The following is an 11,532-nucleotide window of genomic DNA, read 5'->3' on the forward strand; positions in this document are numbered from 1 at the left end:
TATTATAAAGATGGTTTGGTGCATTCAGTATCTAAAATGTGTCAATCATGCACAGAATCCATAAAATACAAATAGTATGAAGTGCTAAAATAAAATGAAAGAACATGGGGACAAAAAATAACATTACAATAATGTACAAAATGAGAAATGTGCTGATAAACAATAAAAAATGGTATGAAGTAAAAGACGTAAAATAAGAGGGAACATGGAGACATAAAAGGGAACCCTAAAAAAAAAGTGATTTCTAAACTGCATAAAAACTAGTGAGTAGTATGGATAAATGTAAATAAACGGGGGGGGGGGGGAGAGGGATGGTTTAAATGTATATAATGAAGGGATAATGAAAGGTCACTCAAATCAAATGAAATATGTATAAAAAGTGGGGCAATCCTAATACAGTAAAAAGATATAACAATACACATTTCCATACAAAATAGAATGAAATATAAATAATGCTGGTAGGAACATGAAGGGAACATTTGACAGTCCAGTCTGGCTTTAAAATTTGGTTAAAATGAACATATAAATATCTATCTTCCGGATATCCATAGTCCTAATAAATCAATAACCGTATTTTCCGATGAGTTTTTTTTTTACATTTGTATGTTCTAATGAAATGAAATTGTTACAGGTTTGAAGAACGCGCTCAGACAGAGCCTATTAGTGCATTAAAGTATCTGCAGAATGATTTATTTGTCACTGTGGATCATTCGGACCCTGAAGAGACGAAAGAGGTGAGGAAACATTTGCCTACCTACTTGTATTGCTTTCCAATGAGAGAACAGTTTCTTCCCAGTACTTTGGTCTTTCCATGACCATTTTCTGTGTGATCAAAGAAGGACCATTGTAATGTATACCAACTGGAAAGGGAGGCATTAAGTACAGTACACATTAAGGCCGCCTGCAGACGGCCGGGTCTGATCCTGCTGCGAGAATTCTCGCAGCGGAATCTGACCCGTGCCCCTGCAGTGACCAGTGCGGCTCACCTGCTCCTGCGACTCCCAGCTCTTCTATGTGCCGGCTGCTGCCCAGCCGCTGCATGCGCAGAGCGGAGCTGGCACGTCACTAGTGCCGTTTCTGTGTGGGCCTCTGCGAAACCCGCACAGAAATAGAACATGCTGCGATTTGTTTTCCGCACATGTTTTCACGCGGACAATTCGTGGCTGTGTGCATAGGATTACATTATGTAATGCAATCCTATGGCAGTGAGCACGGGCGAAAATTCTGCGGGACATCCATCTGCAGGAGGCCTTACATGGTTTTATTTTGTTTGCACCTTTAATTTTTGTGTATGCTATGTATTAAAATTGCAACAGACAAGGCAATACAAGCAATAACAATCTATGGCTGCATGCAGTATATACTTGTGAGGTGAACTGTTAACTGTATTAGCTGTAGCTTCCCACTGTAGGACTGCTGCTGGGAAAACCACGTCTACTTTAGGTTCAGTAGAGACATTGAAACATCATTTTTATAGATGTAATACATCCAAATCAGCAAATGTTTTCTTAAATAGGCTTGTCTCTTTATTGAGACTTATGGATGTAATGCTGCACAGAACAGCTCTATAGGACCTGACATGTCCATGCATTATACAGATAACCATTTTATTTTCGTGGGCACCTTGTCCTGCTTAAAGAGACTGTCACCATGTTTTTGCAGCCCTCACTGAGAGCACAATAAGGTAGTGCCTGTAGCTGATTAGTGATATGTCTATCCTGTAGTCCTTGTTGGCCTCAGAAGATCACTTCCTTGTTACAGGATTCATAAATCCTGCTTCCAGGAAGTGACTGCTCTGATTTGGTTCTTGAGTTCTGCTCAGCAAATCGATGCAGCGCATGATAAAGCAATGCGATGACTGTGATTAGTTCATCAAGTGCTGCATTGATTGGCGAAGCAGCGGTGGAAGAACCAATCACAGACATCGTGTTGTAGAGGCGGAATATATGAATTGGTTAATCAATGCCGTGGCTCGGTCAATTCATAATTCTGCCTCTGATCAGCTAATCAATGCAGCGCTCAATGAACAAACCACAGCCATCGCATTGGTTCATTGAGTGCTGTATTGATTGGCTGAGAAGCACTTGGGAACTAATCAGAGCCATCGCTTCCTGGAGGTGGGATTTGTGAATCCTGTAATGCAGAAGTAATCTACTGTGGGAAGCGACAACTGCAGCCTGATGGGGTAAATAAGACCTCCCTTGAAAACAAGATCTAGTGCCTCTTTTGGGGCAAAAGTTAATGACAGGCTCTTATTTACTGGGAAACACTGTAGTATTGCACTGATGGTCCAGGTCTTCAAGATCTACTGTCTGTTCTGGCTATTAACCTGAATGAGGTAGCTCCTTGGGACAACTGTAAGCTATTAACAGGTCTTCAGAAAAAGCTTTATGAATATATTTTGTAATTAGACTTTTTATCCCCTTAGTAACAAGTCGTATCTATGACCTCAGCTGTGAAGAATCCAGTTTTGTAGTTCATCCTTTTTAGGGCTCTCACACGAGCATATATCGGCCGCTGTTTTCACGGCCAGCCGATATACGCTACGATCTGATGCATTGGATTCCAATGCATCAGATCACATGGCCGTATTCCTGCAACATAAAAGCGCCCGGCCAGGCGTTTTTATGTTGGGCCCAAAAGATAGTCCTGGAACTATCTTTTGGGCTGGAATACGTCGGCCGCTGCATGGGCTCCTATGGGAGCCCATGACAGTGCCCGGAGAAGGGAGGTGGGAGGGAGTTTAGCAGCGTAATTAATAAACTCCCTCCCTCTTCTCTCCTCCCCTCCGGCAGATTGCAATGGGAGGGGGTGGGAGGAGGCAGAGCTAAGCGCCGTCCCACCTTCTCGCATTGCTGGCTGCGGACAAGGGGCAGGACTGGGGCGGGGCTGAGCTCCCACCTCTTGTTCACAGCCAGCAATAGAGGAGGCAGGATAGGGGTGGCACTTGGCACCACCCCTGTTCCATCCCCTCCCATTAGAATCAGCAATGTGCGCCCGTTCATGAGTTTTTGCATCTCGCATCGTAGAGTATATCAGCCGTCCGTGAAAACTGTGGCCGATATACGCTCGTGTGAAAGAGCCCTCAGGCTGTGTATTCTGCACTTTTCTACTTGCCTCCAAGACATATGACCAGTACTCTGATGACGTTCCATGTTCTGCAGTTAATGGGACAGTGTTATATCACCTGCCTTAAAGCTAAAGTTATCCGTCTTGGCCATAGCTTTCATTTTGAGTAGCAGAATGCGAAATGAAAGCTGTGCTGTGATTGGTTGCTATGGGCAAGCTAGACTGGTTTTCTTTGACAGCTGACATGAAGCTGACTCTGTCCCTTCCAGGCCACATTACCCTGCTCCATGTCCTGCAGGTAATATCTATGAAAGTGAATTCGGCACACGCCGCTGATGGATTTAAGATAAAAACAAAAACTGTGCTGTTTTACACATATTATCGAAGAACACAAGAAGCAAATTATCTAAAAAGATGTTTAGCAATTTTTATGGTGTTAAACAGTGGGAAGGGGTACATTTGTGACCTTGCAAATCTACAATGTTTCTTTTTTCTCTGTACAGTTTCAGCTGCTCCCATCTGCACTCTTTAAAGCGAACAAGGATTTCACCCCTCTGGGTAAGTAAAATGAATGTAAATATAATTTAACCTTTCAAAGTCGTTTCTTGGCAGTATAAAGTAACTACTCTCTGCTACAGCATTACTGTAACCCCTTAAGGACCAAGCATGTTTTGGTCTTAAAGGGGTTATTCAGGGACCTATTCTGTTCAAAAGCAATGGCGTTTGATATGGCAGCCCATAGGCCCTCCGCGATGAGATCGCAGCGGGTCATTGACATCACAAGGAGTGTGCTCCCTCTGTGAACCATTTAAATGCCGTAATCAACATTAATCACAGCATGTAAGGGGTTAACAGTACGGACAGTGTTTTAACCAGTTCCTACTGGTGCAGCGGGAGGACAGCTGTCGGTAATTATATATTTTTTTCTTACTATTCACAGGGTTCTCGGATGTTGATCACACATATGCTCAGAGGACACAACTCTTCGATACACTTGTTAACTTCTTCCCGGACAGTATGACCCCACCTAAAGGCAATTTGGTTGATCTGATTATACTGTGAAGAACGTTTTTGAAAAAAAGATGGACAAATACTATTAATTGTTATATGCATAATTGGAACTGAAATTGAAATGCAACATGTGCACAGCAGCGTGAACGTTATATAATGGAACATGCACACTTCTTCTATAGGGTCGTCTTGCTGCTTGTTTTAATTTGCAGCAGGGTTTCCAAATTAAATTCCCCTCTGTTTTTCAGATGCCCGAATATAAGGTAATTGCTTATTTTCCTCCCTTTATTTAAATACTTGGTTTTCCTCTTTCAAAGACTTCCTCTATTTGGGATGAAGTGTTGGCCTTTATTTTTGTTAATAGTAAGCGGAAAGCCCCTCCTCCTCCCGCCCCCAATAATAATTTTTCTTGCGTTTACTAAGGGGGCTTTTGTTGTATGTTACAGTAACATATGGAAATGAAGAATAAGCGCAAAAGAGGGTTACAAAAGGCAGACCTCCTGTACAGCTACTGTATTTTCTGTATAAAGAATGTGAATATAAATATACCTTTTTTTTTTTTTTTTTTAATTTTGAGTTTTCACAGCCTTTACTTTTGGATATAAAATTGTAGGTTGTATGAAACTTGAGTTATAAGCCAAAATTAACAAAAGTCATTGTGTAATAATTTGATTTGCAGAACATAGTGCTTATTTATTCATGATCGATGTATATTGAGCACATAACCTTTCGTTACTTGACTTGGGACAAGAGGTGGAAGGGCAAGCTGTTGTAATTCCCAGTACAAGGCTTGTAGTCTGCACCATTTACACACAGTTCACTCAACGCATATTAAAGAAGAATGCTGCAGTGGCACGCTATATGGTAGAGGAATTCGCCAATGGATGTGTAATAACACTAAGTTCTTTCCAATGGACTGGTGAGATGCAGTAGGTGTTTATAACCTCTGAGGGCAATGCAGTGTTACTGTAAGACTACTCCTAAGGACACCATGATCAAATGGAAATTCTGGAAACTTTATAGACTGCTTCAGGATTTTACTTCTTTCTGATCTGACTGGCTGTTCACATTTGGCATTGTGGGACGAATGTTGTGCACCCCTGCCCTTTCTGTGCAGCCCCAATCACACAAATATCTTAATGTGGCTGCTCGCATGTAGTTTCCAGGTCAGGGTGATGAGGAGTAGCATATAGCAGGGCGAAAGGCAAGGACAAGGACTAAGGATGCCCTTTGTAGCCATGTCTGTGTCCCTATATACCGTATTAGGAGAATAAAGGCTCTTTATTGGCACTCCAGAAATGTGGTATATGAGTCGGGTACCTCACACAAGCATTTGTAAAAGCGGTTTTGTGAGCATTTGCCTGTTGTGAGAAAAACCCTAGAGGCATCACACAATATATGCATGCAGCTCTCTTCGTTATAGTGTATAGAACTTATGAAATGCCAGGCTGTTATGTCGACATCCATAATCTACAATGGAGAGAGCCACGTGCATTGCCTCCTCCTCTGGAGTACTGATTGGTGGGGAAGGTGACCCTTATTCCCCCAATAGGTGGGAGTCCCGAAAGTGGAACTTTGATTTATGGCGTATATTTATGATCCACCATAAATGTCTCAAATGGGTTATACCCTTGTGGTTTAGTATGGCAGTGTGGCCCACTTACCAGAAAAAGTTGTGCACCCCTGATCTATTAGTTTTACTAATAATTCTTGTATGCCATATCAAAGTCAGTCTCTTGCTTCGTGACAATAGTTAATGCCAAGTAAAATTCTGTAGTTTAAGGAGTAACTCATGAAATTTACGGTGACGTATGGGAGATACCATACCAAAACCACCTACTTTCAAATACAATATCAGCAACCTCTCGGAGTACTGGGACCTGTAGGCCACAGCAACTACTTGGGATCCAGTTTGTATTTTCTGTAGAAGACTGGAACAATGAATTGGTTCGCTGAGGGCATGGTGGCCACATTGTTGGATGCCATTTGTTTTAAGTCACAGCAATTCCAGAAAAGATCACTTTTGTGTCATATAGGGGGAAACTAACACTTTGAGGGAAGAGTTGGATTTTGAAGTGTATATCTTGACAATGAACACTCTTTTGGTAATAGGAGTGGTTTAGTATGTTCTTAAATTAAGGTTGTTCTTTTTATTGGTTCCAAAACCACTGCTGTAGCTTTAAAGAAAGGATACGGTCTCAAATTGGTTTTCATTTTGCTGCCAACTTTTTCTATTGCAGTTTGAAATATTTTTTACATGGTCCAATCAGTACCATTTGAATATCCTTTACACAGGCTGGTGTTAGTAAATTGCTCATCCCCCAATACAACCAATATGATTGTCACCAACACAGTCATCCTTGTCAGCAGCATCGCCCCTTTCACATGGGTAGATGTGCTGTTGACGACGACAAAACTACTCATGAACCAACCTTTTCTTGTTAGTCAGCTGATTGGGGGCATATTTACACTCCCCGATGGTTGGCCAAAGGTCCGTGCTTAATCATCAGCCTGTGTCAAAGGGCTTGACATTGAAGCATATATATCCAGTAATTAGTTTTTTTTTTCCTAGCTCTTATTCGCACAGTTGTGTTTTCTCTTTAGAATAACTTTCTATGTAGACTTTCCAAAATACAGAGCTGTTTGAGACAGTCCATATTTTAGAATATGCAACTTGAATAGAAGGTTTTCTTAGAAGTCCTATTCTCCCCAGTTCATATTTTAGGCTCTACTGACCTCATTAGACTGTGTCTGACCTACCAGTATGTTTAGAAATGTGACACTGTTGATAAGAATATTGGTGAAGTACTACGTAAGGACAAAATAAAGGCCTAGCATTTCAGTACAGAGCAAAAAAGGACCATATTCAACAATTGTGAGAATAAGGCTGTAGATGGCCAAGTGTCCACATTTCTTTGTAGCAGCCGTGTCAAATAGGAGCTTGCACATTTTCTTTCGATTTGCCTCGTTCATTAAACTTAAATTTTATCTTGCTTATGTAGGGCATTACGTTTGTTGTATTTTGTGCTCCAATGAAGATTATCCAGGGGGAATATAATATGTGAATATTTCCATACGTTCACCGTTATTCTCATTTGCTTGCAGTTTATGGATTATAAATATGATGTATAGAACAGGCTCATACTGCCCTACAGTGGGTTATGACCCTTTTCTACGGGACAACAGTTGGCTAAATGCACGGGCGCTGATGCCACCGCTAAGAGCGTTGGCACTCGTTCAGAGCATTTAGACAGACTTCATGGCTGGGTTCTCTAACTTCTTGCTCAGCGCTTCGCCTTCTATGTTAAGTACTGAATGAGGAGCATTTACACAATAGTTTTTATGCAATTTTTTTTTTTTTTACAGTACATGATTATCGCTCCAATCCATTTGTGTGAACAAATTTTTAACCATAATCGTTGTGTAAATGGCCCATTAGTTGGACAAGTTACTGAATGATTAGACATGGATAAATCAGAGTTTCTGCCTTCCCTGTTGTCCTTTTCACTATTGCCATCAATAGGCAGATGTTCTGTAGTTACAGCAGAACATTTATCCTCTAAGTGTACAAAAGCACAGCACAACCTTTTCTATTTGACGGTCTATATGACCCCGAGCTCTGTTCCTTCTAAAGGAGAAGGCCATTACGATTTTGGACAAACACAACTTCAAACAGTTGACGCTGAAGTTCTATCGGTGCTACCAGAATGTTTTTGATGTGATTTTAACATCAAGATTCCTAGATAGTGATTCCAAAAGCTTGTCCCTAGCAATGATAGAATCAGAGCTGCAGCCCATATCCAATGGGGTCAGGAAACTGAATTTATAGCTGTCACTTCAGTCTGTGCAGAGTAGAGGGAGAGGGCAACAGGGAACGATGCAAGATTCTCCCGTCTGTGCCCCTGTCTCAGAAGAGGGGTAGCATGGACTTGTGTTCCCCCTATAAATCAGAATACCTACTTGATCACATATGGGGGCTTTTTCCCCCAGAAAATGAATAAGCAGATAAGCACTTGCTCATTTAATCACTCCTCCATGCTGTTTAATCCAGCCGTGGCATCTAAATGTTTTTCTAGAATTTTTTTTCCCCTCCTTACACAATGTTTTAAATAGTGAAAAAATAAACTACACATACTTGGTATCTCCACATCCATAACAACCCGCTCTATAAAATATTACAATAAACACAGCAAATAAGTGAAAAAATAAAATAAAAATCTAAAAGCCAAAATGGCAGTTTTCGATTTATATTTCTCTAAAACCGGAATTTTTAATAAAAATGTCATACCTCAAAAATGGTAGCAGTAAAAACAAGTCCTCCGGAAAAAAAAACTAAGTTCTCATACAGTTTTTGTTGACGGAAAAATAGTTTCTATGGTCTTGGACTGTGACACACAAAAAGTGCTTTTGAAAAAAGTGTTTATATTTGTGCAAAAGTAGTAAAACTCTCTAAATTTGGTGTTTTTGTAATTATAGTGACTTGTAGAATAGTTAGTATATTTATACCAAATGATAAACGCTGTAAAAACCTTAAACAACGGAAAATTGCTTTTTCTTTTTTTTTTTTTTTTAATTGCGCATAAGTAAAGAATAATAAGTTATGACCACTGGGACACAAAATGGAAAACTTTTTACTGGTTCTTAAAGGGAACCTTTCCCTTCCCTACAGCACCATAATCTAAGTTATGGTGCTCTTAGGGGACAGGGCAGGGAATCGGGCGATGTGTTTTTTCACCCGCTCTACTGACCCACACTGTCACGCTCTCCAGATTGCTGTGTGCACACTCACTCATAGACTTGTATGGCAATGTATGCTTACGGCAATCTGAAAGTAATTAGATTTCCATACGGCATGGGAACGGGGAGCAGGTGAATATTTAGAAACAAATAAAATAATAAAAATACATCACCTAGCCCTGTCACCTCCCCTAACAGCACCATTACTTAAAAAGTGACGTAAGGCAACTGATATATGTGCCAAATATTTTTAGGAGACACAAATTCTAAATGTATAATTGACATTTTTTGGAAGGACCTTTCCAATTTTAAAGTAACTGTTAGAGGGTTAATATCAAATATCCTAAAGACCTTAAATATAACTAGCTACAGATTCCACATCAGTGGGCCAGCAGGTGAAGACTAAAAACAGCAGATTTGAATTTACCATTCTGTTACTGCACTGTGATAAGTAAGGACTTGCTACAGTGTCCTACTATACACCTACCAACAGAAGTTACACCTTGTTGAAATGGGGCTTTTAATGGGACTGTGATGGTTTTGGCCACCAGGCTGTGATCAAGAAGCCTTAGAGCTTTGAAGCGCATATGCTGTGGGGGCATAAAGTTATATGCGGGTTTTATCATGTTTTAATATATAAATAAAGAAGTTTTTAGAAGCTGACCTGGTATTTTTTCATTTCTGAAGATAAATGTAACTGCATCAGATATCCTACTTGTGTGCGCTTCGTAGTCTTCTCACCCTTGTCACAAGTAGTCCGCCGCATGCATTCAGTAGGGACTTTAACGGGGAAAGGCAGGGTAGAGGGAGTATAAGGGCTCACTCACATGGGCACATGTGGCCCACTTATTACCCTGTACACACCAAATATGCATGCAACAGTTGCATATGTTAAAACCTCATAGCCTATATTGGTGCGTATTCACACGTGTGAAAAAAAATCAAGTGTGAGTAGCTCAATAGAAATCTACAGGCTTTTTAGCACTGTATTACACGACTTACCTAGCCTGTGTGAGGTGAGGCCTAAGACTCGCATTGCTGGATTCTGCCAGTCCTGGTCGCTGCAGTGTAAATGCGGCTGCCAGCTTCTGAGCAGCTTATTTGGATAGGTCAACAGCAGTTAGTATTGGAAAGCCACGATGTAGTTTATATAAATGGATGCCATAGTGCTTCAAGTAACCCTCGTCTAAAGTTGTAAATTGTTTCCTATATAATCAATATAAAAAGGTGATGCATTGCATTACTCATCTCAGACGGAATCTTTTATTACAGCTTGTATTTGCTTCTATAATAGACTTCTCAGTGATCCTGACGTGTTTTATTAAGTAGTCGTATTCTTCATGAATGTGGTTAAATACAATTGTCAAGGGGTTACTAGTTTTAATGCTTTTTGTTGACTGAAACAAGAAGGCTGTGAAACACTGAAAGCTAGAATAAAAATCAATTATGTCGAAAACACAAAAGTAGCAAGACAGACTCATTGCCATAATGAGTAAAACTAACCCTAAAATTTAATTTAAAAAATCTAAATGGTAAAGTTAAAACTGAAAGTAGTTGGCACTTTTTTTTAAAGTGTTAGAGGAGGAATTATTTAGGGTAAATTCAGGGAATAAGGATTCTGGAGAATCAAACTTTGTATTGTGCGGTTTCTGTTCTACCTAGAAATTTGTGGACAACTGCTCGTTTTCATTCCCCTTTACTAAAGAGACACTCCGTCATTTGCTGATTGGAAAGTGTCACTATTACAAGGGACACACCCCAACTGTTAACACCCAGTTGTCCATGTATCAATTTCTAGAAAAAAGTAGCAGCAAAACGCACAGTTCTAAGAAAAGAAGCGCCAGAATTGTTAGTTCATGAAGAGCTCATGTATCTATTAAAACAGCTGTCGGGGGTGACAGGTCCTCTAGGCTGTTAGGGATATGGGCTTGTCAAACAATTTTCAGTGACTTAGAAGAATTGGGAATGTTGTACTAGAATACTAACTGCATTGCTCATCTTGCACAGATGTGTAGTTGGTGTATTTTGGGCGTTTTTATATAGGCTATATATAAGCAGTAAAATGGTGCTTAAGGTCAACATAAATCTTTAATGTATGGAAATATTTACATATGCTAATTTTCTAAAAGCCTTAAAGGGGCACTAATTTTTTAGACCTCATATGCTCATCTAGCTTGTTAGTCTTATTACTCTAATATACTTGCATTAAAAATTTTGGTTTGACCACTGTAAATCACGTTTGGCTGCCACTAGGGGTCTCCTTTCCAGCTTCTTTGCAATCCACTCTTGTTGGGTACAGGGCTTCTGTAGTAACAAGGACACAGGGATGTTTCCTTAGCAACAGGGCTATCTTCACAGGTGGCTCCGGTACACTGAAGAGGTTGCAGACACTGATAAACATTTCCACAAGTTCTGCCTCTCCTACTGCTAGTTTCTGTGCACACAACATATTGGGATTACTACTAACCATTTGGCCAGAAAGTCTTTGCCTAAATCATCCCGTGAAAGCAGAGGGGTAGGCATTTAGATACTGCCTCCCTGCTGATTCTGTGCAATGCAGCATGGGAAATGAGGGCAAGGAAGTGCAGGACAGTGAACTACTGTCACAAGGCTAGGGTTGCTACATGCTACCTCCCTGAAAGTGGATTGCAAAAAGCAGAACAGAAATATTTGGAAGACCACCTGAAAGTCAGAACTTACAGGCATGAAACAGGG

The 11,532-nt window shown here is 40.4% G+C and overlaps 1 protein-coding gene across 1 annotated transcript in view; it reads left to right on the top strand.

The window, feature by feature from the left end:
- The window catches only part of MKLN1 (muskelin 1), a 57,778-nt gene extending 48,298 nt beyond the window's left edge, over positions 1-9,480 (top strand). The window contains exons 16-18 of the mRNA XM_066592131.1: positions 632-734; positions 3,573-3,627; positions 4,010-9,480. Coding sequence (XP_066448228.1) covers positions 632-734; positions 3,573-3,627; positions 4,010-4,131 — 280 coding nt within the window. The 3' untranslated portion in view covers positions 4,132-9,480. The remainder of the gene's footprint in view (positions 1-631; positions 735-3,572; positions 3,628-4,009) is intronic.
- The last annotated feature ends 2,052 nt before the right edge of the window (positions 9,481-11,532 follow it).

Source organism: Eleutherodactylus coqui, chromosome 2, assembly GCF_035609145.1.
Source record: "Eleutherodactylus coqui strain aEleCoq1 chromosome 2, aEleCoq1.hap1, whole genome shotgun sequence".
NCBI lineage: Eukaryota > Metazoa > Chordata > Amphibia > Anura > Eleutherodactylidae > Eleutherodactylus > Eleutherodactylus coqui.